The 27,997-nt window shown below is 34.3% G+C and overlaps 1 protein-coding gene across 1 annotated transcript in view; it reads left to right on the top strand.

The window, feature by feature from the left end:
• Positions 1-26,078, top strand: part of Stil (STIL centriolar assembly protein) — a 55,901-nt gene extending 29,823 nt beyond the window's left edge. Inside the window, exons 12-17 of the mRNA XM_040288628.2 lie at positions 346-1,329; positions 7,651-7,816; positions 12,261-12,483; positions 17,814-18,024; positions 19,274-19,524; positions 24,616-26,078. Of these exons, the coding sequence (XP_040144562.2) occupies positions 346-1,329; positions 7,651-7,816; positions 12,261-12,483; positions 17,814-18,024; positions 19,274-19,524; positions 24,616-25,405 (2,625 nt within the window). The 3' untranslated portion in view covers positions 25,406-26,078. The remainder of the gene's footprint in view (positions 1-345; positions 1,330-7,650; positions 7,817-12,260; positions 12,484-17,813; positions 18,025-19,273; positions 19,525-24,615) is intronic.
• Positions 26,079-27,997: the final 1,919 nt, after the last annotated feature.

The following is a 27,997-nucleotide window of genomic DNA, read 5'->3' as shown; positions in this document are numbered from 1 at the left end:
TTCTACTTGTGATAACTTCTTTACAGAGTGAAGATGTAAAACTGGTGTATAAAAGTTTCTCATATCCTATGATCTAAGCAACATTAATTAGTGGTCCAATAAAAGAAGTTCCATTATTAAATAAGTCTGGGAGACGCTTAGCTATATTCTTTCAGAACAAAGACCTTGTTTATTTTGCTTACAATTATATTCGTACTGCCTAACATACAAGATATCCAGAAAATATTTATTGATTGTATAAATTATGAATAATATTTAAATGGCTAATATTAGAGAAATACTAATCTAAGGAAAGTAATGCATATATCTTTTCCTAAGAATTTCTTTTTTCTTTTCCATTTGTAGATTTCCAAGATCCAACCATTAGTTCCTGAACTTTCACTTGTTTTAGATGGCAATTTTATAGAATCAAATCATATGTTGAATCCATTGGAAACGGTGAACACTGAAAATTCTCCTTTGTTGATTCAGCACTCTGAACACTTGAAGGCAATGAAACCTGAGCTTTATGATGAGAAACACAGCCCAGAAGCTGAACCTGGAGAGTCTTCCTTAAAAGGGATATCAAGTCAGTTTAATCAGGACGGTGCTTCTTTGAGGAGCAAGAGTAAGACAGACAGCAAAGTAAGACAGCCATCTACCTGTAACATAGGGAGCTCTCATTTTAGGAATAAGAGTGTTCCGCCATCTTCTTTTAATGTTCCACCTCCTGATATAACTGAGAAACTTCAAGCAGTTTCTGCTGGAAATGTACAGAAAGAAGAGTATCCTCTAAGATCCTCCACATTTAATTCGAGACAGTCTTCTCTTGCTCCACAGTCCCATCCACACAATTTTGTTTTTTCACCTCATAATTCAGGAAGACCAATAGAAGTTCAGGTACCTGCTCCCCCACTACCAACTTATTATTCCACAAATGTCTGCAGCTGTTATCAGCATCATGGCCATATTCAATATAGTCCAATAAATTCTTGGCAAGGAGTAAATACAGTTGGATCCATTCAAGACCTCCAGTCTGAAGCCCTTCAGAAACATTCATTGATTCATCCAAGTGGATGTCCAGCTCTATGTCATAAAGCATTCTATTCTTCAAGTAGCCCTGTAGCCTTGAGACCTCAGGGAGGCATGGATAGTTGTTCTCCCCACAACAATGTAGAACCATCGCCTGTGACAAGACCTTCACATATAGACTCTTGTAACCCACATCCTTGTGCAGTGTGTATGCACACAACCAAGACTGAGTCAGATAATGGAATGATGGGACTGTCTCCAGATGCTTATCGGTTTGTCACAGAGCAAGACAGACAGCTGAGGCTACTTCAGGCACAGGTTTGCTTGAAGATTTCTTAGTTTTGTTCAATTCTTTGTATTGATATGGTTTCTTAAAAACTGGTTTTATTACTCTTCAGTAATTACGTTTTTATGAATAGAGTTGTCAGAATTAAAAGAAACCTTCAAAACTGAATTCTAGTACCTCTCATTTTATAGATAAGCTGAAGTGAGGATTAGAAAGAATAATTTAACCCAGTTCCTCATTCCTAGTTAATAGTAGAACCAGAAAAGAAAGCAAGCCTTCTTTCACACTATCTTGTGATATCCTAACCTACAAGACTATTGCATTTTTCTTTGCTTTTTTGCTCCTATAAAAATGATTATATAATTCTTCTAAGCATTTATATACAGCTAAAGATTGACACATCTTTACTTTTTCAATCATTTATTATGTATACTGACCTTTAGCCAGTGTACCTTCAGAGAATAGACTAAAACTTGACTTGTTCCTCTCAGTTTGTTCTGAAACGTTCTGTTCCTTAAGGGATTTTATTGCAGAGTTCTTTTTTATTTTTTGTGGTGCCAGGGATCAAATCCAGGACCTCACATATGCCACATCTCCAGCCCTGTGCATAGTTTAATTTATAAGTATTATATCTTTATTCATTGACATCCTTCCTGCATATACCCACCCCAAACCAATTGTTCCTCATTTTCATATAGCTATATGGAATATATAATATATAATATGTATTTATGTGTGTATATATATAGTATGCATAAATACATGTGCTTTATAAAATTGGAGGCATCTTGTTTGCAGTTTGGAAAAAAAAATCAATTTGAAATTGTGCTTAAAATGCTTTGGATAGGAACACCTGGGAAAAATTCAGCTTTGCTCTTTCTTTTTCTCTTCTTTTTTTTTTTTTTTCTTCTTTTTTGTTATTTTTATTTTGAGACAGGGTCTTGCCAAGTTGCTGAGGCTGGTTTCGAACTTGGAGCCCTCCTGTCTCAGCCTCCCAAGTCTCTGAGATTACAGGTGTGTGCTAATACACCTGGCCAGATTTGCTTTTTTTTGTTTGTTTGTTTTTAATATTTTTAGCTGTAGATTAACACAATACCTTTATTTTTAAAATTTCATTTTTATGTAGTGTTGAGAGTTACACCCAGTGCTTCACACATGCTAGGTGAGCACTCCTACCATTGAGCTACAATCCCAGCCCCTGCTTTGCTGTTTTTTTAAACCTAGGTCAAATTCTTTGAAATTATAAAATATACATTGGATTTTAACAAATTGTGATAAATATGTAGCAGAAATTTTAATTTAGTTAAATATTTCTATAATGAAAATAATTCTTTTTTGTCTTGTTGAAAAAAAGAATAATAGAGGCTAAAAGGCTTCTTCAAGCTGTTGAGAAATCTTAGTAAACTTGGGACAGGCGCTATAACACATGCCTGTTAGCAGCAGCTTGGAAGGCTGAAACAGAAGGAATGTGAGTTCAAAGACAGCCTCAGCCTAAGCAACTCAGTGACACCCTGTCTGTAAATAAAATATAAAATAGGGCTTGGGATGTGGCTCAGTGGTCGAGTGCCCCTGAATTCAATCCCCAGTAACCATCCCCCCCAAAATATATGATATAGGAAATCTTTTTTTTTTTTTTTTAAAGTAAGTTTTTTTTTAGTAAATTTCTTCATTTTTTAGTTCTCGGCGGACACAACAACATCTTTGTTGGTATGTAGTGCTGAGGATCGAACCCGGGCCCCACGCATGCCAGGCGAGCACGCTACCGCTTGAGCCACATCCCCAGCCCTGATATAGGAAATCTTCTGTGGTTAAATATAGTATTCTCCTCGTACTTTTTGTAGGTTCTTTTTTTTTTTTTAATACTTTAGGCATTTTCCTTGTAAGTACATATAGAACTCTCATACTCTACATAGGAATTTGCTCTGCTGTACACAGAGTTTTCTAATCGTTCTACTGATTATATCAACAGTTTGAAGTACCTATTATTGCAAAAAATGAGGTGAGCAGTGAACATCCTTGTATTTGCACCTAACTGCATATATGTCAGGATCTGTGTACTATAGATTCCTAGAAGTAAAATTGTGAAGTTATATGACTTTGGACAAATAATCTTACTTCTGTGAATTCAGTTTTTTGTCTTTATGCTGTTGTTGTTTTTGAGTTTTTTTTGTTGTGGTGGTTGGGATTGAATTTAGGGGCTTATCTGTATGTTAGGCAAGTTTTCAACCCTGAGCCATTCCGCTAGCCCTGAATTCAATTTTCTCTTACACAAAATAGGGATATACCTGAGTTGTATGGAGTTCTAAGGATTGAATGAGTTACTAAGTAAGGGCTTAGATTCATGCCTGGTGTGAAGTTAATGCTCAATAAATGTTAACTGTTAGTATTTTTTTTATTATCATTATTGGCTCAGTTAATGATCTCATCTGTCATCCAGGCACTCTGGCCAAATTTAAAAAACAAAAAACACCTCGGCTCTTGGATCTGGGGATATAGCCATGATAGAGCACCTGCCTAGCATGCATGAGGCCCTGGGTTCAATCCCTAGCACTACAAAAAATAAAAACAAAAAACTTAGGCTCTACTTTATAGATGCATCCTAAATTTAACTACTCTGTACTGTCTTTACTGCTATACCCCAAGTCAAACCATTCTTTAATCATGCCCAGTACTGTTCCATATTTCCTGCCCTTGAAAACTCCACAAAAATCTTTTAAAGCAGGCTGGGGATGTGGCTCAAGTGGTAGTGCGCTCGCCTGGCATGCGTGTGGCCCGGGTTTGATCCTCAGCACCACATACAAACAAAGATGTTGTGTCCGCCGAGAACTAAAAAATAAATATTAAAATTCTCTCTCTCTCTCTCTCTCACTCTCTCTTTTTAAAAAAAAAAAAAATCTTTTAAAGCACAGATCAGATCATGGCCTTCTTCCTTAAAGCCCTCCAGAGATTTTCCATTACAACTAGAATAAATTCCACATTCTTTACTTTGGCTCTCAAAGACCTTTGTGATTCTGTGTCTGTCTCTCTCTTCCAAATCATCTCTTAACACTCTCTTCTATGTTCACTACATTTCAGCCACAGTGTTATGCTTTTTGTTCTTCAAACATGCCACAACATGCTTATATTTAATTCTTAAATTTGAATCTCCCTTTGACTGAAATATGCCTCCTTTGGTTCTTATAATGGCTAGTTCCTTTAGTCATTCACGCCTTAATTATATGTTGGTGGTTTTTTTGTTTTTGGTCTGAGATATAAAGTAGCTCTAAGGAGGCAGCTACTTATCATCACTGTTTTAGCACCTTTATTATACTTGACTTGTAATTGTTGCTTAATACATGTTTTGTTACTTGAATGAATGAAAGTGACTGCCAGAGAGTTTATACCAGTGTTTTTTCTCTCTCTCTCTCTTTTTTTTTTTTTAAATAAGGGGTAGGAAGGAGTCGCTTCCCTTGTCTTTAATAAAAAGGATTAAACCTCTCTATATTATTTATTTATTATTATAGTATTGGGAATTGAACCCATGGCCTCACATGATAGGTAAGCACTCTACCACTGAGCTATACCCTCAGCCCAGGTTATTCCAGTTTAATACCTTGTATCTGCAATGTTAGCCATATCAAACTCTAAAATTATCAGGGTTATAATTAGAAACTTTTAATTTGCATTATATTATTATAAGTAACATGAATTATTATGGCCATTTGTATTCCTTTGGTTAAAAATCTGTTATTTAAGCATTCTCTACTAAGTCCTTTTCTAACTAATTTATAAGAGATTATATACTAAGAAAATTTATTCTTTATCACACATGGAATTTTTTACAGTTTGTCTTAAGTGTTTTGCATTTTGGCCATTTGTTTCATGCATAATTATCTAGCTTATCTAAAGTTAAATATTACTCATTGTCTTTCTGAGTTGTATATTATGTTTAGAAAAGTCTTCTTCCCTTCAAGATTATAAAAAAATTTACTCTCCATCCCTCCCCTCTGGGATTGTTGCTTTTATTTTATTTTGTTTGGATGTGGAGATAAGTTTTGTGTTTTTTTTTAATCAGATGACTAGCCCCACATATTTATTGAATAATATATCTTTGTGTGTGTGTGTGTGTGTGTGTGTGTGGGGTATGGTATTTAACTTGGGGGCACTCCACCACTGAACCACTTCCCCAGCTGTATTTTGTTTTTATTTAGAGACAGGGTCTCACTGAGTTGCGTAGCACCTTACCTTTGCTTAGGGTGGCTTTGAACTGGTGATCCTCCTGCCTCAGCCTCCTAAGCCACTGGTATGTACCACCAAGCCCAGTGTAAAATTTTATTTTGAGACAGGTTCTCTCACTAAGTTGCCCAGGATGGCCTGGAACTTGTGATCCTCCTACCTCAGCCCCCGACCCTGAATATTTGAGATTATAGTATGCACCTCTGCATCTGCTGAGAAAGCACATTGTTAAAGCATACTTACTGATTAACTTTAGGCCCTGAATATGTATAAAAAGTCTCTTATTGAGTGTTTCCTATGTGTTTTTTCTAAATCTCACTTTTCTCATTGTAAAATAGGAGAGATGATTGGTGTATTATCTGTAGATTTGAAGGTTAAATATGTTTATTATAAAATACTTTAGTGTAGGACCTGGCTGTGGTGAGCATTCAACAAGTTAAACTATTTTATTCGTCTCTTTTAATATTCACAACAACCTTAGTTTGGGGTGATATTGAAGCTTATAATATCCCAAAGGTAGCAGCGTATAATTTAAACTTATGTCTTCATGACACCAAAGCCCATGCTCAAAACCACTATAAATACATATGCCATTTTATGTTGACTCAGCCTTTATTTCTACTGATCTTAATAATTTGTTGATAATATTTATACTAATAATGTTAATCCACTAAAATTAATGAGATTAGTTAAATACAGTGTACCATTTGTAGGAAATAGAAAATCACAGTATTTTAAAAAAAAAATCACAGTATTTAAAATCACAGTCCCAGGGTTGGGCTGGGGATATGATTCAGTTGAAGGGTTTTTGCTTAGCACCTGTGAGGCCCTGGGCTTGATTTCCAGTACCTCCAGAAAATAAAGGGAAGCTCTTCTGGTATACCCAAGAGAAATGAAAAAAATATTTCCATACAAAAACCTACATATAAATGTTCAAAGCAATATTATTCATGATAGCTTAAACTAAATAATCCGATTGTCCACTAGCGAATGAATAGATAAACAGGGTTTGACATATATTCATAAAATGGAATATTCAGCAATAAAAACTATTAGTAAATGCTATAATATTGTTGAACCTTGAAAAAATGAAAGAAGTCAGACACAAGGCTATATACTGTGTCGTTCTGTTTTTACAAAATGACTGGAGTAGGCAAATTCATAAAGATAGAAAGTATTTTAGTGGTTGCCAAGGGTTGGGGGTAACTGTTAATGGTATGGAGTCTATTGGAGTTTGATAAAAATGTTCTGGAATTAGGTAATTGTGATGGCTGCAAACTTTGTGAATATACTAAAACTAATGAATTTTTTAAAGTGGTAGATTCTGTGGTATGTGCATTATATCTCAATTTTTTATAACTGTTTTTTTTTTTTTTTAATGTGATGCTGAGGATTGAACCCAGGGCCTTGTATGTGCAAGGAGAGTGCTCTACCTCTGAGCCATAACCTCAGCCCCTATATCTCAATTTTTAAAGGAAGAGGAGGAGGGGCTATTTGTCTTTAAGCCTCAGTTTTGCTACTTGTTAGTTATGTGATCTGGGCAAGAAACTTAAATTTTCAATGCCTTATGTTTTCTTGTTGGTAAAGTGTATTTTATGGTAGTATATTCTTTATGGGGTTTTTATAAAAATCATTCATAAAAATTTATGGTATCTTGTCTTGCAAACAAGAAACACCCAAAAGGTGATGACTATTATTTATTACCGTTTCCAGTTTCAGCATGGCTAAATGTGGGCAACTCTGATTAACATTATTAAGAAAATTTTGTATAAAATGTTCCATATTTGGTACATGGATTCACAGTATACCATTCTTCCTTGATTTATTAGTGAAGTAGGAATAAAATGTTGAAGTATTAATGATTCAGACTTTTCTATATGAGTGTCAGTTTACAAAATGCTAATCTAAACACTTTTATGTTTCACTTTTAAATTTTTACTTAGCTTAAAGTGTTCTTAATAACTAATGATAATGACTCTACACAGAGTTTCATGGTATGTTCTAATTGGAATGTGAGAAAATATAGTTAAAAGTCAGCTCTTTATAACTGGGACACTTTGTAATTCATTATTAAACTCTCCTGCCAATTTTGTTGATAACTTCACTGTCAATTTAAAGTATGTTTTTAATTGATACAGATTCAGCGTTTGCTGGAAGCACAGTCTCTGAAGCCTGGTTCCCCTAAGACAACTATTGTTGAAGACACTGTGCAAGCTACAAAGCAAATGGAGCTGGTTTCCATGGAAGCACAGTCTTCCCCTGGCTCGCACATGAAAAAAAGTGTAAGCATTGCTGTGAGCACAGGTAATTTCATTTTTTTTTTAATTGTAAGAAATTTTTAAGAAATGCTTTTTTATATCTGGCTTTTGGATTTTTATACTAAAATTGGTGCACAGTACAATAGAATAAAACCAAGGTGATGAAAATATAACTTCAGTCTGTTATTTTACTCTTTTTTTAGAAATGTATATACATATATTTTAGTTGTAGGTGGACATAGTACCTTTATTTTATTTTAATGTGGTGCCTCATGGGTGCCAGGGGAGTGTTCTACCACTGAGCCACAGCCCCAGCCCCTGTTATTTTACTCTTTATGAAAGAAAAATGCACCTAAGAACACATAAGAAACTACATAACATGATACATTGTTAGGTTTTACAACTTTTCTAGGTTGGACCTAATTCTTTTTGTTTGCTTTGGTTTGTTTGTTTTAAGGTCTTAGGGATTGAACCCAGGGCCCTCATGCATGCTAAGGCCTGGCTATATCCCCAGCCTCTTTTTTTTTTTTTTTAAACTTTAGAGTGCTCTACCACTGAATTATATCCCCAGTCCTTTTTTATTTTGAGACAGGGTCTCAATAAGTAGCTCAGGCTATCCTCGAACTTGGCAATTCTCTTGTCTCAGTCTCCCAAATAGCTAAAGTTAGACGAAGTTCTAATAAGATAAATCATCAGTGCTTTGAGGGATCAGGGTAAGGTTTTATCTATGTATTGTTATTGAGTGTGGGCATTAGAAGTTATGCAAGATTTCAGTAAGTAGAGTTGAGAAATGGCAGAACAAACTGGGTAAGAAAAATAGTATGGACTCTATGAGAAAACATGGGGCTCCGAATTGTATTTCTGGTGATTAAGAATGAGCAGGAGGGGCTAGGGTTGTGGCTTAAGTGGTAGCGCACTCGCCTAGCACGCGTGAGGCACTGGGTTCGATTCTCGGCACCACATAAAAATAAATATATTATGTCCACCTAAAACTAAAAAATAAATATTTTTTTAAAAAAAGAATGAGCAGGAAATGTCTTATAGGATGTTGATAAGATTAGGTAACTAACTGGATGTAGCAGTTGAGGAAGAATGAGGACTAATAAATTACTCCAACTAAACCCAATGTAGTATCCTGAATTGCATTCTAGAACAGAAAAAGGATACTGGTGGAAAATTGGTGAAATCCAATTAAAGCCTGGAGTTTAGGTAATAGTAATGTACCAATGTTGGTTTTCTTGATTTTGACAAACGTATATTGGTAATTTAAGATGTTATCATTGGGGAAATTGGGTAAGGGGCATATGGGAGCTCTATTTTTTACTACAAATTCAGAATTAATTCTAAAGTAAAGTTTAATGAAAATAAAAGTTACTCTAAGATTTTAAGTTTGGAATATGGGGGGATGGTAACATCAAGTATAAGGAGTGAAGTTAGAGAAGGCAGAGGAAAGATCATGAAATCATTCTAAATAGATGCAAGCTTGAGCTTGCATGCAAGGGGTTTGATAACAGACTTGCAAAAATAAAAGATGAAGATTTGAAGCTGGAGAATAAAAATTTAAGAAAGAATAAAGAAGGAAAACAAATTTCTATATTTTTCTGAACCTGTTTATTATGTAGAAGGGAGAAAAGAGGGAGGGAAGCAAGAGCCACATGCATATTTTTAAGTCAAATTCAAAGAAGGGGAATTTTCTACAAGGTTATGAGAATGTTTCATGGAAGACAATGCCAAGGATTTGAGCTGAACTTAAGGAAAAGAGAAACCACTGGACACTAGAATTACCATTAAGATAACTCAATTCCCTCTGCAGTCTGGCTTCCATTGTAAAAATGGTTGACTTGGAGCTTTTTAAATATTTTTTTAGATGTTGATGGACCTTTATCTTATTCACTTATTTATATGGGTGCTGAGGATCCAACCTAGTACCTCACACTTGGTGGGCAAGTAGCTCTACCACTGAGCCACAATTCCAGCCCCTTGGAGCTTTTGTTATAGTTTATATTATACAGTTCTAGCCATAAGTGCAAAATCATCTAACTATCCCTCATTCGCAGTTTGAAATTGAAGAAAACCTTAGTGGACTAGTTTGCATTAGGTTTTAATCCCTGGTCCAGTGATAAAGGGGTTGAAAGACACAATAGGAATTTAGCTACTGGAGTCCCCCCTTTGCAGATTGCAAATGCAAGAGTTCCCAGGGAAAGTGTGTATGTAGGTGGGGTAGAAAAGGAGCTTGTGGGGGGCGGGGGGGGGGGGGCGGCTGGGGTTGTGGCTCAGCGGTAGAGAGCTTGCCTAGCGCATGTGAGGCCCTGGGTTTGATTCTTAGCACCACATAAAAATAAATAAATAAAACAAAGGTATCGTGTCCAACTACAACTAAAAAATAAATATCTTAAAAAAAGAAAGAAAAGGAGCTTGTGGGTATTATGAACCAATAAATGTACCAAAGTGCAGTCTTCTACGTTCTCTTGTGAAATTCTGTGTTTAGGATATTCCAGTTGCTTAACATCTATATCTATCACTAGACTGTAAGCTTTAGAGATCTGGACCACTGAAACAATGTCTGTTGTGTAAATAAACTGACAACTGAATGAAGTCATTTACATATTCAAAGTGATTATGAAATTGAGACATGTTTTCAGACATAATGTATAAATTCAAATATATTAAAACATCATAGATTCATATTTAGTTATTATTTATCTACATAAAATGAATTATTAATAGTCTTTTTAACCAAATGACTTTTCAAAGCACATTTATTCTACATGTACTTAATTCCCTAAAGGTATATATTGATACATAGAGTAAGCAGGACCTTTTTATCTTTTTCAAAATTGTCTTTAATAAAATAATGAATTCTAAGTTACCTCTTGCTTTTTTATTCATTTATTTTTATTTATTTTTATGTGGTGCCGAGGATCAAACCCAGGGCCTCACACATGCAAGGCAAGCGCTCTACCACTGAGCTATAGCCCCAGCCCTTATTCATTTATTTTCATAACACCTAAGTAGAAACCATTTCAACTTGGATTTACTTTTTGGTTTTAATCATATTTTTAAAATCATTATTTATAGCAGTGTTTCCCAAATTGTAGAATGCAGATCACTGATGATACAAAAGAAGATTTGGGGTGATGAACATTTTACATTTTACAATGTATTTATTCTTTTCTTTTTAAATTTTAAAATTTATTTATTTTTATTTGTTCTTTTTAATTATATACAACAGTAGAATGTATTTTTACATATAATACATACATGGAATATAACATAGAGTTACCACGGATCATGTATTCATATATGAACATAGGCAAGTTATATCCAATTCATTCTACTGTCTCCCCTATTCCCATCCCCGCTTCTTTCCCCATTCCTCTCTGTCTAGTTTGGTGAACCTTCACACACACACACACTCCCCCACCCTTATTGTGAGTCAGCATCTGCACATTAGAGAGAACATTTTGTTTTGGGGGGATTGGCTTATTTCACTTAGTGTGACAGCCTCCAGTTCCATCCAGTAAATATATTTATTGTTATGAGTATTAGAAGAGCTATAACTAGCACAGCAAATGTACAACTTCACAGAAACGATGACACTAGGCAAAGGTAAAGTGCGTTAGCTGGTCATGGTAATGCATGCTTGTAATCCCAACGACTTGAGAGGCTGAGACAGGAGGATTGAGGCCAGCCTGGGCAACCTACTAAGACTCTATCTCAAAATAAAAAGGGCTAGAAATGTAGCTTAGCAGTAGAACAGGGTTTAGGTAGGGTTTAATTCCCAGTAATAAAAAATAAAAATAAAAAAATAGTTAATTTAACAAAAAGTATAAGCAAATATGCAGAAAGCTCTGAAAATATATGCAGATGGTCCATAAATATTGGAGAGCATTTGATTTTTAAATACCTGCCCGTATTACATATGTCTGATGCCTCTCTAATATAGTTTCTTAAATATTCTATTTAAGGATGAAAATCAGAGATCCTAGGGTTTTGTATTTTATGTATTTTCTCCTGCTATTTAGAGCAGCAGTTTTCAACACACAAAGAACCTTAATATGGGGCTGGGGATGTGGCTCAAGCGGTAGCGCGCCATGCCTGGCATGCGTGCGGCCCGGGTTCGATCCTCAGCACCACATACCAACAAAGATGTTGTGTCCGCCGAGAACTAAAAAATAAATATTAAAAATTCTCTCTCCCCTCTCTCACTCTCTCTTTAAAAAAAATAAAAAAAAAAAGAACCTTAATATGTAAAACAGAGTCATTCCTCTAAAAGAGGCAGGTCCCAGGATGTCCCCTTTCCCTTTGTCCCAGTTTTCTTCTTTCTACCTTTCACCTACCTTTTTGTGGCATTTCTGAGGAAATATAATCTGAAAACAGTTGTAGATAATTGTGTTAAAATAATATAGCTAATCATAACAAGCTTTTATTTTCATTATTTTTGTAATTTAATATTTATTTCAGTATCTGTTAAATCACTTTACCTCCAGGTGCCAGCCTGTTTTGGAATGCACCAGGCGATGATGAAGATTCTCAACTGAAGCAAGATGACACCAAGATTTCTAGTGAGGACATGAATTTTTCTGTCGATATTAATAATGAAGTCACAAGTCCTCCAGGTAGTGCATCTTCATTAAGAGAAGTTGATATTCCCAGTTTTGAAGAAAGCAACATTGCTGTGGAAGAATTTAATCAGCCAGTTAATGAATCCAGGTAAGGTTTCCTTTATTCGTGTTTCATCCTATTTTTGTCTTTTTCGTTTTTCTTTTGTTTTCACATTTTATCTTTAAATTGACAATTTTATGGGATACATTTAGATGTTTACAGTGTAGAATGAGCAAATCAGGCTGTTCAACATATCTATCATGTCACATAGTTACCATTTTTTTTGGTATGATGCAACATTTAAAATACACTCAGCAATTTTGAAATATATCATGCATTGTTATTTACTATTACCATTCTGAGCAAATTTTTTTTTTTTTTTTTTTTTTGTACGGGGGATTGAACTCAGGGACACTCAACCACCGAGCCACATCCCCAGACCTATTTTGTATTTTATTTAGAGACAGGGTCTCACTGAGTTGCTTAGTGCCTCGCTGTTGTTGAGGCTGGCTTTGAACTAGCAATCCTGCCTCAGTCTCCTGAGCCACTGTGATTACAGGCGTGTGCCACTGCGCCTGGCTCTGTGCAATTCTTATTTAATATTTTTTTCAAAAAAAAAGGGGGTGTGCTGGGGATGTGACTCAGGGTTAAGTGCCACTGGGTTCAATCCCTAGTACCTGCACCCCCCACCAAAAAAAAAAAAAAAAACTTATAGTTTTTGTTACTCTAACATAAAACTATTTATTTTCTACATGGTATTTTCATTGATATATTTCCATAATATGGTGTCTGCATAATTATCTTTTTTGAGCTTTCTTGAACCATTCCCAGATGTCAGTCACTGGAACAGCCTGAATAACTCAGAACAATTGAAGAAAACTTCAAATTACATACACTCAACTCCTCACCTTTGAGATTCTTATAATACTAGGTTCTAGATGGAGATGGGGCTCAGAATTATAAATTTTTTTACGATTCCCTATTAAAATTACACAAAAAAACAATATTTTTGAAAGATAACAACCTGAATACTTATCTGAGATTTGCTTCAGAATAATCTAATGGAAGATGAAATGGCTAAGACTTTAAATGAAATAAAATTGTCTTATAATTGGTAAGTTTTGAAACAGATGGTATGTGGTAGTTTATTAGATAATCTCTTGTTTGAAACTTTTCATTGTGAAATTTTCTATTAAAAAATTCCAAAGTAGGGGCTGGAGATGTGGCTCAAGTGGTAGCACGCTTGCCTAGCATGCGTGAGGCACTGGGTTCGATTCTCAGCACCATATAAAAATAAAGATATTGTGTCCACCTAAAAATAAAAAATAATCCAAAGTAATTCAGATCCTCAGTACATTTGGTAATAAATTCAGCAAATTTTCTTTGAACTTGTGGTATGTGCTCCCACAGAACTTGGCACTAGAGATCAAGCAGTAGGTTAGACAAAACAACTAATTTTGTGAAATATATCCTCATAAGCAGACAAAATAATATAATTTCATATGGTGACAGCTACTGTGAAGAAAATGAATAGAGTGATCAAGTGTGGTATAACTGGGATGGTAGCATGAGAATGAGGTGTGATATATTAAATAGGGTGGGAAAGGAAGCCTCTTTGAGAGGTGACATTTGAGCAGTGATTTGAATAATGAGAAGGAACCAGTCATGACAGGATCTTTGGGAAGAGTGTTGTGGTTAGAAGAAATACCAAGTGTTAAGACCCTGAGTTGTGCATGAGCTTGACAGATCTAGAAACAAGCAGGAAAGGAAGTATGACTGGATATAGTGACTGATAAGGAAGAGTGTAAAAATTGAAGGCAGAGATCAAGGCAGGAGCCAAAGCATATAGGGCTTTGTAGGATGTAGAAAGGAGTTTTGGAGTTAATTCCCTATTCATTAAAGCCAGGGGAGGATTTCAGACAATGGTGTGGTATGATCTGATTTTCTTGTTCTTTTTTTTTTAGTTGTTGATGGACCTTTATTTTATATATTTATATGTGGTGCTGAGAATCAAACCCAGTGCCTCATACATGCTATACAAGCACTCTACCACTGAGCTACAACCCAGCCCCTGATTTTCTTTCTTTTTAATATTTTTTTTTTTTAGTTGTAGGTAGACATAATACCTTTATTTTATTTTTTTGAATGTGGTGCTGGGGATTGAACCCGATGCCTCATATATTCTAGGCAAGTGATCCACCACTGAGCCACAACCCCAGCCCCCTGATTTTCATTTTTTTTAAGACTCTTTTTGTTGTTTTTTGAACAAATGAAAGAGATTTAAGAGAGGAAATTGAGAGACTGGTTAGAGGACTTAATAAGCAAGTAAGATGAGGATGGCTTGGACCTGTGGAAATTATGGAAAATATCAAATGTAGGATAAGTTTTGAAGGTAAAAGAATAATGTAGATATAAAATACCTCAGGTAAAAGAGGTGAACTTGCTGGTAAGGTGACATGGGGCAGATAGAAAGTGGATGACCTATCTTGTGATAATATTTGACATTTTAAATTGTTCTAATTACAGTGGTGGTTAAAACAATAAACATGCCCCTCCAGAAAGCAACAGAGAATCACAGATCTCCTCATTTTAGTACACAGTGTTTTAATCTTATAAATCAATTAGGGACTCATTGATGTACCACAGTATATTGAAAAGATCTTTTGTGTATATCACCTTGGCCAGATTGAGTTCCTACAGGGTCATGATCATATTAATTTCTGTAATTTTTTCTGTAGATCCACATTTTATTTGGAATATTTACAGAAACTGAGGACAAGGAATGAACTATGGTTATCTCTGTTTATTCTTCTTGACTTAGTTCTGTAAACTGAAGAATATTTTCAAGGATTATGGGAGTTTTCAAGTTAGAACTTTAAATATCTCTAATCCTTTGGTGGTTTTTAACTTTAGAAACAGATCTAAGTTAACTGATAGAAAAAACTTAATTGCTTTTTCAGAGCAATTAATCACCTTCATTGATTCTAACATATAACTAGATGTAAATCTAGTCTTTTGTTCAGGGAAATGTATTGAGTTGGATTAAATACTATCTCCATTGTTGTCTATGGAGGTTCTGGTGCTTCTCTGGACTCCTCCCAAACATCTGGTCTGACCTGTGCTGTAGTTCCCCTTGCTGAGTATTCATACATGTCACTCAGCTACCTGAGCTCTCAGTCTCCCTTGGATGCCTTACTGGATCAGTCTTTCTGATGTTGAAACAGTCTGTTAAAGATAAGTTTATTTGCCTTGCAGCTTAATTAGTTATTGATTGCTTTTTCCAAATGGAAAATAATGGTATGTGATATTATAAAGATTTTCTTTTAATATGATTATTTTTTCAGGAGCCACCCTTGGGAATACCTAATATTCTTTGGCATATAAGAGTCATCTTTTAAGGTTTTGTTTTAATCTTAAATCTTTTGAGAGATCTTTGTAATGTTTTGGTTCTTTTTTAGCTTTTGTTTTTTTCTTGCTAGGTTAGACATCAGAACATATATTTTCAAGTCCTTGAACATACAGTGTAACAGTGAATTAGAGCATGGTCTCTGGTGTTAGACTGCCAGATTTGAATCACAGCAGTATGATTATGGACAGGTCTTTTGATCTCTTGGGACTCTGTTTTCTCATTTATGAAGTGGGAATAATAAAAGTACCTATTTCATAAGATTGTTATGGGAATTAAATGAGTTCATATATGTAACATAATTAGAACAGTGCCTTAGCATCTAAATATTGTTAAGTTCTGGTGTTTTCATTAAAGTGAAATTGATCAACATGGTTGAAGATAAAGGCTCAATCTGATGTTTGGGGCACAGGGAGAAGGCAGTAGTAGTTGAACTAATAATTACGGATCACCCATCTGGTACTGTGCTAGGTTCTCTGCATCTCCATTAATTTTATCACAGTTTTTCAACCCAGGAAAGGAAACTGAGGTTCAGCGAGATAAAGAAATGTGCCCAAGGCATTATAAACACACAGATAGTTATAATATAAATAAACACAAATGCAACTTAAAACATAAAAATAAGGTGCTAATGGGAGTTAAAAGAAGCAAGAGAACATATCCAATTAGGGTGCTTCAATTTCTTTGTCTGTTAAATGGAGATGATATATAATATCTATCTCATAGACTTTTTTGGTACAGTTTACATAAGATGATGCACTTGAGGGCTGGGGTTGTGGCTCAGTGGAAGAGCACTTGCCTTGCAGACATGAGGCCCTGGGTTTGATCTTCAGCACCACATAAAAATAAATAAATAAAAATAATGTGTCCATCTACAACTTTAAAAAAAAGTTAAAAAGAAAAAAGATGATGCACTTTAAACTATGCCTGGACTAATAATAATGCTGCTTCTACTAGCTAACATTATTGCTTTCCTCCATTTTCTATAATCCACAGATTACTGTTCTAATAAGAATATACTACTTCCGGCTGGGGTTGTGGCTCAGCAGTAGAGCACCTGCCTAGCACATGAGAGGCCCTGGGTTTGATCCTTAGCACCACAAAAAAATAAATAAATTATTAAATAAAGATATTGTGTCCAACTACAACTAAAAAATAAATATTAAAAAAATAAAAAATAGGCCTGGGTTTGTGGCTCAGTGACAGAGCACTTGCCTGGCATGTGTGAGGTACTGAGTTTGATCCTCAGCACTACGTATAAATAAGTAAAAAAATAAAGGGTACATCAACAACTAAAAAAATTTTTAAATAATAATAATAATAAACAGAAATATACTACTACTTTCCCTAGTTACTTAAAATGTTTCATATTTTTTACTTTGAAAGTATAAATTATTACTGTATAAAATTGGAAAAAAATACACAAAAGCATAAAGAAAAGAAATACCATCAACTATATGACTATCAATGGCAACTTATGAACTTTCATTTGACAAGGATCTTGACAATTATTTTAAAACTCAAAGTGAGCAAATTATATATTTTAAATTTTATTGCATTAGATTTAGAAGAAATTAACAGGTTGTTTTCCAACTTTCAAAGAAAGTTGTCTGAAATCATTACACATAACATAACTTTAAAAGGTGTTATTGGACAAGCCAGGCACATCAGTATATACTTGTAACCTCAGCTACTCAGGAAACTGAGGCAGGAGGATTGTAAGTTCAAGGCCAGCCTCAGCAACTTAGCAAGACTTTGTTTCAAAATAGCAAATAAAAAGGGGATGTAGATTAGTGGTAAAGTGCCCTTGGGTTCAATACCCAGTACTACCGAAAAAAAGAAAAGCTATTATGTTCCAGTTTATATGTAGCTTATCAATATGGTTTATTTATATATACCACCAGCTGAAAATACAAACCAGATGCTGCTTGAGTCTTACCCTTTTCTTCCAAAGTTACTACATTTCAAATATACAGTTAACGGTACCTTGATACTGAGATACTAACATTTACTTAAATGTCCTATCATGCAGCTCTTCTTCAGATGTGAGAAAAGAACCCGATGTGCCGATATTCTTTCCAAATGCCTTGCTGGCAGAGAGCATGAGCATGTGCTTACAGACCAGGCCAACAGAGGGTGCCAATACCAATACTGAAACGTCTGAGAAACCAAAAATTGAGCAAGTAATGCAACCTTTGTCTCATCAGCCATCAGATAACCAGAACATCTACCAGGATTTATTGGTAAGAACATGGGGAGCATTTCATCTTTTGTGAGATGGTTTTTTAATACAAGTAATATTAGTTAAACTTTCCCTAGATTTAAACTAATAGGGAATTTGAAATAAAAATATTTTTACCTAATGAACAGTATATCATGTATTTCTTTTAGCTTTTTTTAAATTATGATAACTTAAATATAAATATGCCAGTTATCAGATACTCAGCAAAAAAGCTTATTTTTTAAATGTAAGTGTAAGTATTGATATTGTGCTAAATTCATACTATAGTAACAACAACAACAAAAAAGCAAAGAGTTTGTAAAAAGCTTGAAAATTGAAAAGTTAGTGGAATATTTATGGTAATACTTATTGACTTCAGGTAAGCAGATGTTTATTCAATGTTTAGCTTAATCTAAGAAAGGGGATTAAGAAAAGTGGATATATAAAGATGATTACGAGAACATAGGAGAAATAATAATACAAGAACACAAGCAACCACTCTATGACAAGTTGAAAAGTGGTGTAAAGCAAAAGGAGCACAGAATCAGTAGGGATAGCTTTAGTTGGAGTACCTCATTTTCTTAGAAAACTTAGAACATGAACTGGGACTTAAGATGACCCTGCCTATTACTTAGATCCAAAATTTTTGACCTAGGAACATTTGATTTCTCTATTTGTAATTGACAGCTAATTAAACATACTTCACTAGGACTCCATGTATTCATCAGTGAACACATATTTTTTATTTGCCTGCTAGGTCCTAGATTGGTGTTAACCCTGTATGCTCAGAGAATGAAATATGCTTTAATGCCAGAAAAGCAGAGATAGTATCACAGGGCATTTTCATTTTTAGAAAGTGAAAAAAAACAGTAATTCTGAAAATAACATAAAAGTCTAATTTATAACCCTAAACATATTACTATTTTGTAAATGAAAGCATGGTTTAAAACTTGTTTTTACAGAATTTATTATAGATCCTTAAAAACACTTGGAATATTACTCAATATATTTTTAAAATGTTGGTTTAAAAAATGAATATTTTGTTTTTTAAACAGAACAACTCTTCTCTTTCCTGTAAGGACTGACAAATAATGAAGGTGGACTTCTTTTGTAAAAACCCCCTAATACTTTCAGATATACTAGATATTTTATAGAATTTGATAAGATAATGTAAATTTGCCTTCCCCTGGCTTTCCTTATGGTATTATTTAGGATCTTATCCTAAGATTGTTAATAGTAATTTTTAAATATGTAATTTTTCTTTTTATCAGGGTCAAGTGAACCATCTATTAAGTAACTCCTCCAAAGAAACTGAACAGTCATCTACTAAAGCAGTACTTATCAGCCATGAATGTACCAGAACCCAAAATGTTTACCATACAAAGAAAAAAAAACACAGTTCAGGACTGGTGGACAAAGATTGTGTTCTGAATGCAACTCTTAAGCAACTAAGAAGCCTGGGAGTAAAAATTGATTCTCCCACTAAAGTGAAGAAAAATTCACATAAAGTGGATCAGGCCAGGTAACCTTTTAAAATTTGTTCTAAAAGATGAATAAATTTTAGGTATATTGTAGCAGTCTCATGGGAGAAGATATAAATTTGTACTTTAATTGATTCATCATTTGTTCAGGGCCAGCTTACCTAGAATGAATGAGATCATCTTTATATTTTAGGTTTTTTTCATTTTTAGTAGGAGAGGTTACATACATAACATGTAACATCTGTTATATACATATATGAGAGATGTATATACTTTGGAGAAGAGAAATGAGATTTATTGACAGAGTCTAAACGTTCTTCTGGCGGTGACAAGGCGATACGCTAGTAGTAGATGTATGGTTACATAGTTGTGTCATCTAAAAAGCAAAAACATTCCTTTTTCTAGAAGTGTGTCCAACTTACATACCCTGTTCAGATCCCTTTTTATTAAAAATAACCTCAGAGTTGGGCATGGTGTTCTATGCCTGTAATCCTAGTGACTTGGGTGACTCAAGCAGGAGAATCACAAGTTTAAGACCAGTCTCAGCAATTTAGTGAGGACTTAAGCAATTTTGCAAGATCCTATCTCAAAATAAAAAAATTTTTTAAAAGGGCTTGGGGATGTTGCTCAGCACATTCAGTCCCTGGTACCCCCAAAAATGAAATAAAATAATACCTGGAAAGTTTTATTGTTAAGGCTAATGTGTTTTCTGTTAATTATTTTTTGTTTTTAAAAATCTAATAAAATTTCCTGGTTTAAAAAATAAATAATATGGAAAAATATAAGGTAGAATACAAAAAACCCCTGCCCCCCAAATTTCTCAATCTGTCTTCTTTAGATTGCTTCTATTAACCATTTCTTTTGTATTCTAGAAATATTTTACATGTTAAAGTATGTATATATATATATATGTATGATAGGGTTTGTGATTTAATTTTTTTAAATTAACATTATTATATCTTTGATATAGTTCTTTCTCATGCATTTTAACAGCTGCATCATTTTCTATTGTACTCATTTACTATATCCAACCCCAGTCCTCTATTGATGGACTTTTTATCCAGATCTCTATTTGTTATTTTAGACAATGCTACGTGAACATCATCTACAGGTAATCATATAGTATCTTTGTTTTTTGGTTTTTTGTTTTTTTTGCAGTGCTAGAAATTGAACCCAGTGCCTTACCTAGGTAAGCACTATATCACTAAACTGCATCTCTAACCCCAGTGCAAGTATCTTTGTAAGATAAATTCCTAGGTAGGTAGGTAGGATCAAAGGGTTATATGCATTTGAAGTTTTAGTAGATATTTTTAGGCAATGTATTTTTTAACAGCAGCTATCCTATTTTTTTAAAATATTTTTTGTACTTGTACACAATAACTTTATTTATTTATTTATTTATTTATATGTGGTGCTGAGGATTGAACCCAGGGCCTTTCATGTGCAAGGTGAGCACTCTACCACTGAGCCATAACCCTAGCCCCAGCCACCTATTTTAATGTCTTCAGTGTCTTGATTTTTTTTTTTTTGATCTGGGAGTTAAACCCAGGAGCACCTTACCACCACTAAACTATAGCCCTTTCCCTTTCCTTTCCCTTTTTATTTTGAGACAGGATTTCACTAAATTGCTTAAGGCCTTGTTGAGTTCCTGAGGCTGGACTTGAACTTGCAATCCTCCTGCCTTGGTATCCCAAGTCACTGAGATTAGGCATGTACCACCACATGGGGCTTGATTTGTTTTTTAAATACCTCAAATGAAATGGAAAGTATAGCCTTTTTTGTATATCAGTGTGAGTTAGTCAGATTGTTTTTTTTTTCTCTTTTTTTTTAAAGAGAGAGTGAGAGAGAGAGAATTTTAATATTTATTTTCTAGTTTTCGACGGACGCAACATCTCTGTTTGTATGTGGTGCTGAGGATCGAACCCGGGCTGCACGCATGCCAGGCAAGCGCGCTACCACTTGAGCTCTATCCCCAGCCCTGTCAGATTGTTTTAATCAAGATTGTTCTCCTAATTTAAATAACAATGTGTATTATAAATTTACTATGAAAATAATTTATGTTTATGATTAAACTTTTAGAAAGTGAAAAAGTGTTCTCTGAACTAATAACTTTGCAAAGAAAATCAACTTTTTAGGAAACAGTTGGCTGTTTTATTATATATAGTTTTGTTTATTTTTCTTAACAGAAAACAGGCATTTCCATTTAATATTACAAGCAATACCCATTTTTAAGTCAATTATCTATGTGTAAGTTAAAATTTCATAGATATGCTAGCTAGTAGATGTATAGTTTCATAGTTATGTCATCTGAAAAGCAAAAACATTCCTTTTTTTTGGAGTGTGTCCAACTGACTTTTTTTTTTAAATGGGCCTCTCAATTTAATAGGATTTTTTATACCTTTATTTATTTATTTTTATGTGGTGCTGAGGATTGAACCCAATGCCTCACACATGCTAAGTGAGCACTCTACCACTGAGCCACAACCCAGCCCCCATAGACAGGTTTTTAGTTTCTAAAATTCTAATTAGATTTGTAAATTTACTTGCTCAAGGAAATGGAAACAAATGTGAAAAAATTAAATTCTCACTGGGCATGGTGTAATATGCCTGTAATCTCTGCTACCTCGAAGGCTGAGGCAGGAGGATCATATGTTCAAGGCTTACAAAGGCAACTTAGCAAGATCCTGTATCAAAATAAAATTTAAAACACTGAGAGTGTAATTAAATGGTAGAGTGCTTCCCTGGTTCTGAGTTCAACCTCCAATACTGGAAAAAGGAAAATTCAATTTTCAGTTCAAAACAATAAATTAAATTAAGTGTTTCTATAAAGGAATCTGTTGGCAAACATTTTATAGCAACATTTAGCTATATCTTCATATGAAAAGTTTAAAAATTTTATAGTATAAAATATTGTAGAATTTTGAACATAGTTTGACATTTGTTCCTGCTAAGTAATATAAACTTATTTTGGAAATGGAAAATTTAGAAAAGTAGACCAAAAAAAAAAAATTCTCATATTTTTACCAACCAAACTCAACTATTAAAATTTTGCTTGTATATCTCCTTTCAGTCTTTTTTCTTTAATAATTTTAACAACTCTTAATTGAGTGGTAGATTGTTTGTCTTGAATTTAGTTTTTTAATATACTCTCCTCCTATCACTCCCTACCACATTCTAACTTATCCACCATTGTTACTTGCAGGTATATTTAAAATTAGACCAATTTTTTTCTAAATATTTTAACATTTTGAATTAGAAGGTTGTATTTCCTTTTATCAAATTATTTACATAAGTATCTATAGACATTACACTTAAATATAATATGTATATGTTTTCTGATTTAAAATGCAAAATGTTTATTATTTTGAGGAATTAGGCAAAGAAAGTAGACTTATATTCACATTTTCAGAAAGATATATTCACAAAGCATTTTCATGAAAAAATAATGCCTAAATAAATTGGTAGCATCTCTTCCATTTTATAAAATAGCCTCTGAAGCATTAAGTACCCAGAAGGTTGAGGGAGAATTCCAAGCTAGTTATAAAGACCAACATTAGGGCTGGGGTTGTGGCTTAGCAGTAGAGTGCTTGCTTAGCACGTGCGAGGCCCTGGGTTCAATACTCAGCACCACATAAAGATAAATAAAATAAAGATACTGTGTCCAACTTACAACTAAAAAATACACACACATTTTTAAAGAATAAAAAATAAAGATCAACATTATTGAGCACTATTCATTGTTTGGTGATGACACCACTGACTTGGGGGAGTATTAATGATTGGAAGTAGCTTCTTTGAAATTTCAGGTGCTTTTAAGAATGAAAGTACTTGATCATTATTTGGTTTTTGCTGGGCTGTATATTTAAGTAGTGGCTGGCACATGTAAAACAGCTGGATTTCTTTGTGGGATGACATGGAAAGTCATAGTATGTTCTTTGACCAGAACTTAATGTTTATCACAACAAACAGTGCATGAAGGACTCTCTTATAGCAAAATGCAAACTGCTGAACACAGTGTAGTGAATCAGTTATTACAGAGCCCCAGAGAGTATGGCAGACATGAGTTTCATTCTCAACTTGCCACTTACTAACTTCAGCTTTGGGGGAAAAGATATGAAGGAAAGGGCAAATCAGTTAATACCAACAAAAGTTAGTTTTAGATTATATAATAAATATTTATGGGGTTGGGAGTGTGGCTCAGCGGTAGCACACGTGCCTGGCATGTGAAGCACTGGATTTGATTCTCAGCACCACGTATAAATTAATAAAATAAAGATCTATCAACAACTAAATTTTTAAAAAATTTTTAAAAAAAGTTTATGTGTGTATTTGTAAGGCTCTATCCAGAGGCCAATTGATGATTTTATTTATTGCAAATGGAAATCTCTTCTACTATGAGCAATTTAATTTTCTGAGCTACTTACCAAAGCTTGTACTGTCAAATCATCAGATGTGTTTTGTGATTCATTTTACTTGTTCATTTTACTTTACATTGAATATTAGCTGTTTGGGGTTAATGGTTGAAAATTATTTGACACAGCAATATTGAATAACTTTTACATTTAGAGCCTTATATTTGTTCTTAAAACCATGACTGATGTACATATTTAAGAAAATCAGAGATTGAGGATGTAGCTCAGTGGTAGAGCAATTAATTGTCTGGTGTGCCCAAGGCCCTGGGTTTGATCTTTGGCACCAGAGTAAGTGAACAAACAAATAAATAAATTTAGGAAAATCAATTTGGGGCTGGGGATGTGGCTCAAGCGGTAGCGCGCTCACCTGGCATGCATGCAGCCCGGGTTCGATCCTCAGCACTACATACAAACAAAGATGTTGTGTCTGCCAAAAACTAAAAAATAAATATTAAAATTCTCTCTCTCTCTCTTAAAAAAAAAAAAAAGAAAATCAATTTGTATTCCACTTTCAGTCTGTAAATCATGAATTTTACTTTCTAGGTTATCGTATTTATCCCTTGAATGGGCAGATAGGTCATGGAAACTTAAGTGTCCGAGTAGTCAGATAAAAAGCACCATGCACTTAAAGCTGAAATCTTTTGTTACTTTCATAGACAGGAACGCATTAGATGAAACTCTATTACTCAAAATGATGACTTATTATTTTGTGTCTTTCAGTGTGTTGGCATGCATCAGCCCAGAAGCAGTGATCTCTGGATTAAACTACATGTCTTTTGCTAATGTTGGCATGAGTGGTTTAAGCCCCACTGGTGTGGATTTGAGCATGGAGGCAAATGCTATAGCACTGAAATATTTAAATGAAAATCAGCTGTCACAACTGTCTCTCACTCGATCAAACCAAAATAATTGTGATTCATCTTTTAGCCTTCTACATATTAATACAGACAAAAACACAGTGGGACTTAGCTTAATTTCACCAAGCAACATGTCATTTGCAACCAAAAAATACTTAAAGAGATATGGACTCATACAAAGCAGTGATAATAGTGGAGATGAAGAGGATCCTCCCACCTCTGCAGATAGTATGAGTAACCATTCATTGAATCAAACCCCTACTTCCATACCTGCACAAGTTGGTCATCAGAAAGAACCTTTGAGGAATACCTATGAAACAACTAATTGCTATAACTGTGAATCCATGGACACTAACACAGATGTACCAGTATTGAGAAATATCACAAATGAAGTTGTGCAGCCTAAAGTAACTCAGCAGTTGAAGGAAAACCCAGCTTTCTTATTAAAGAACCTCAGGCCTGGTCCTGCAGTGAACCTCCGGCCTGGAAAAGCCGAGTTTACTCAACATCCTGAGAAAGAAAATGAAAGGGATGTCCCAATTTTTCCTGAAAGTTTACAACCTTCTGAAACTTTAAAGCAAATGAATAGCATGAACTCAGTAGGTACCTTTTTAGATGTAAAACGTCTCAGACAGTTGCCAAAATTATTTTAAACCTTTAACTCTTTCTTTTCTGATACAAGAACTGGTGTCTTCTGAAGGTACTTAGAGAAGCCAGAGCCTTTGGGTAGTTTTGGATTCCTAATCACTGTAGGAGTCAATCTCTTTCTTGGTAACAGCTGATTACAAAGAGCTGAACAAATGACTTGATTGTCTGTGAGATAACTGGCTAATGAGGAGGCCAGATTCTTATTCAGCATCACTGAAACCTTTTAAAAAAGAAAAAACTCCTAACAATTATTTCAACAAATTTAGATAAATAGATGCTCTTCAACTCTCTCAACTGCTGTTTTATGTTGTGTGTTTTAAAAAGTCCATTTTCCTAGCATGTTGCATTTAGGCATCTACCCAGTATCAGTAAAAAACCATAAACTTACCCTGACCCTGGCTGAATTAGCAAAATCAGCCCTTCTTGAGTTTAAGGGGAAAGTTACTTTTTAAAATATTTTAAGATATTTCATATAAGGTATGTATTTCCTCATAAGTATATTAGTTAAACTCTGCAAGTAAAACTTGAGATCTGGTGGGTTGATGTTCAACATACAGCATTAGCTATTATTAAATAAGAAAAGTATTGGGTATGAGTGTGTTTTATAAACTTTTTGATTTTTTTTCAAATGTCTTAATATTTTTAAATACAACAATAAAAATGTCTAAATTGACTGTTTTCCTTTGTTTTCTGCTATAGTTTTTCCTTTCCCACTTTTGTTTTTCAACTCCTGCAAGATACAAAAATTATACAGAGGCCAAATGCACACATGCAATCCAAGTGACTTCGGGGCTAAGGTGGGATGATCACAAGTTCCAGGTCAGCTTCAGCAACTCAGTGAGATCCTGTCTCAAATTTTTTAAAAAATTAGTCAAGTCATGCTGGATTCAATCCCTAGTATAAATAAATAAATAAATCACAGAATTCAGGAATACCCTTTACCTAATGTCCCCCATGATAACATCTTACAGAATCATAGTAAACTATCAAAACCAAGAAATTGACAATTGGTTCATTATTAATAAATAAACCATAGACCTTTTGAATCTCCTTTTTTTGTGTGGGGTAGGGGGCTGGTAATCAAACTCAGGACTTCAAGCATGCTAAGCTTGTGTTCTACTACTGAACTATACCCCCAGCCCACAAATTTTCATATGTACTCATTTAATATTTATAAAATTTTATCACTCAGATTCACACAACTATCTCTACCCTTTTGAAACATACTCTACCTCCAGCCCTTATCCTTCATCTGTTTTACTAGAATTTTATAATTTTAAGAATGTCCTATAAACAGAATCATACAGTGTATAACATTTTGAAATTAGCTGTTTTCACTCAGCATAATGTCTTGAGATCCATCCAAGTGTTATCAGTAATTATTGCCAACTTCCACCTGTTTAAAAATTAAGTTTTAAATTGTTATTTCTGAATATAAATGAAAAAGCGCTCACTCATTTCATAGATAATAAACCTTACTGAAGTTAAGATGTGATTGCTTTATATTAAAGTTTGATATGTAAACTGAAAGAAATAGACTTTGGATCTCTAAATTTCCAATCCAACTAAATCCAGGGATGCTCTACTACTGAGCTACATCCCTAGCCCTTTTATTTTGAGACAGGGTCTTGCTGAATTGCTGAGCTGGCCTCTAACTTGCAATGCTCTTATCCCGGCCTTCCAAGGCACTGGAATTTCAGATGTATGCCACCATACCTGGCCAGCTCTGGCTTTCTGGGACAATAGCATGGTAAAACAAAGTTTGCAAGCCCATATATAGTAACATGGTAATTCCCCACTGGAACCAGGGACTAGTTAGTGGGTCTTTCTCTGCATTGTTGTTTTTTCAAGTTAAAATTACAATTCATAAAAGGTAATGTCTTTCCCTTTGGTTTCATGTGCATCATTCAGAGCTTTAATCATTTAAATAGTAGCAAAAAAAATCCACTTGCATGTTTCTTTGGAGTAAATTTAAGTAATGTCACTTTCAGATATGCTTTGTTTTAACTTTAGCACTCATCCAAGAAGTGAATGTGGGTACCATTTGTTTTGCACACTATTGAAAAAACAGAGTGTTACTGAATTAACTGACAGCCTTATCATTTGTCTTACCTTTATTTCTAGGAACCCTGTAATTTTTATACTACATAAGAAGCTCTCTCTGTACCTCAAAAACTGAGCCTGAGACTTAGGCAAAATTCAATTTGATCACTTATTATGACATCTAACTTAAGACCTCTGATAAAATATTTAAGCAGTTTTGGAGACTGAATTTAGACTGCAGATTAATTCAACAAAACACATCTTTTATTGTACATGCCAAGAAAAGAGATGATCAAAAAAGGCTACTCTAAGAAGAGTGTTTGCTATAGAAAGTTAACTGCTATGATGGTCTTTAGGTATCTTTGGAAAACTCATCAGTACTGGGAAAATTGGATTAAAAACTGTGGTATTCTTCTCAAGTGATATTTCTCTGCATTTCTGTCATCCAGTCCTGCAGCATCACAAGGTACATGAGTGCTTCTTCAAATGAAATAGGAAAATGATTGAGCTTCTCTTACCCAACTTCTGAGAAATAAACCCATTAGTCTGGTTTT

Source organism: Ictidomys tridecemlineatus, chromosome 11, assembly GCF_052094955.1.
Source record: "Ictidomys tridecemlineatus isolate mIctTri1 chromosome 11, mIctTri1.hap1, whole genome shotgun sequence".
NCBI lineage: Eukaryota > Metazoa > Chordata > Mammalia > Rodentia > Sciuridae > Ictidomys > Ictidomys tridecemlineatus.
The sequence above is the reverse complement of the archived record's forward strand: the minus strand, read 5'-3'. Positions and strand labels throughout refer to the sequence as shown.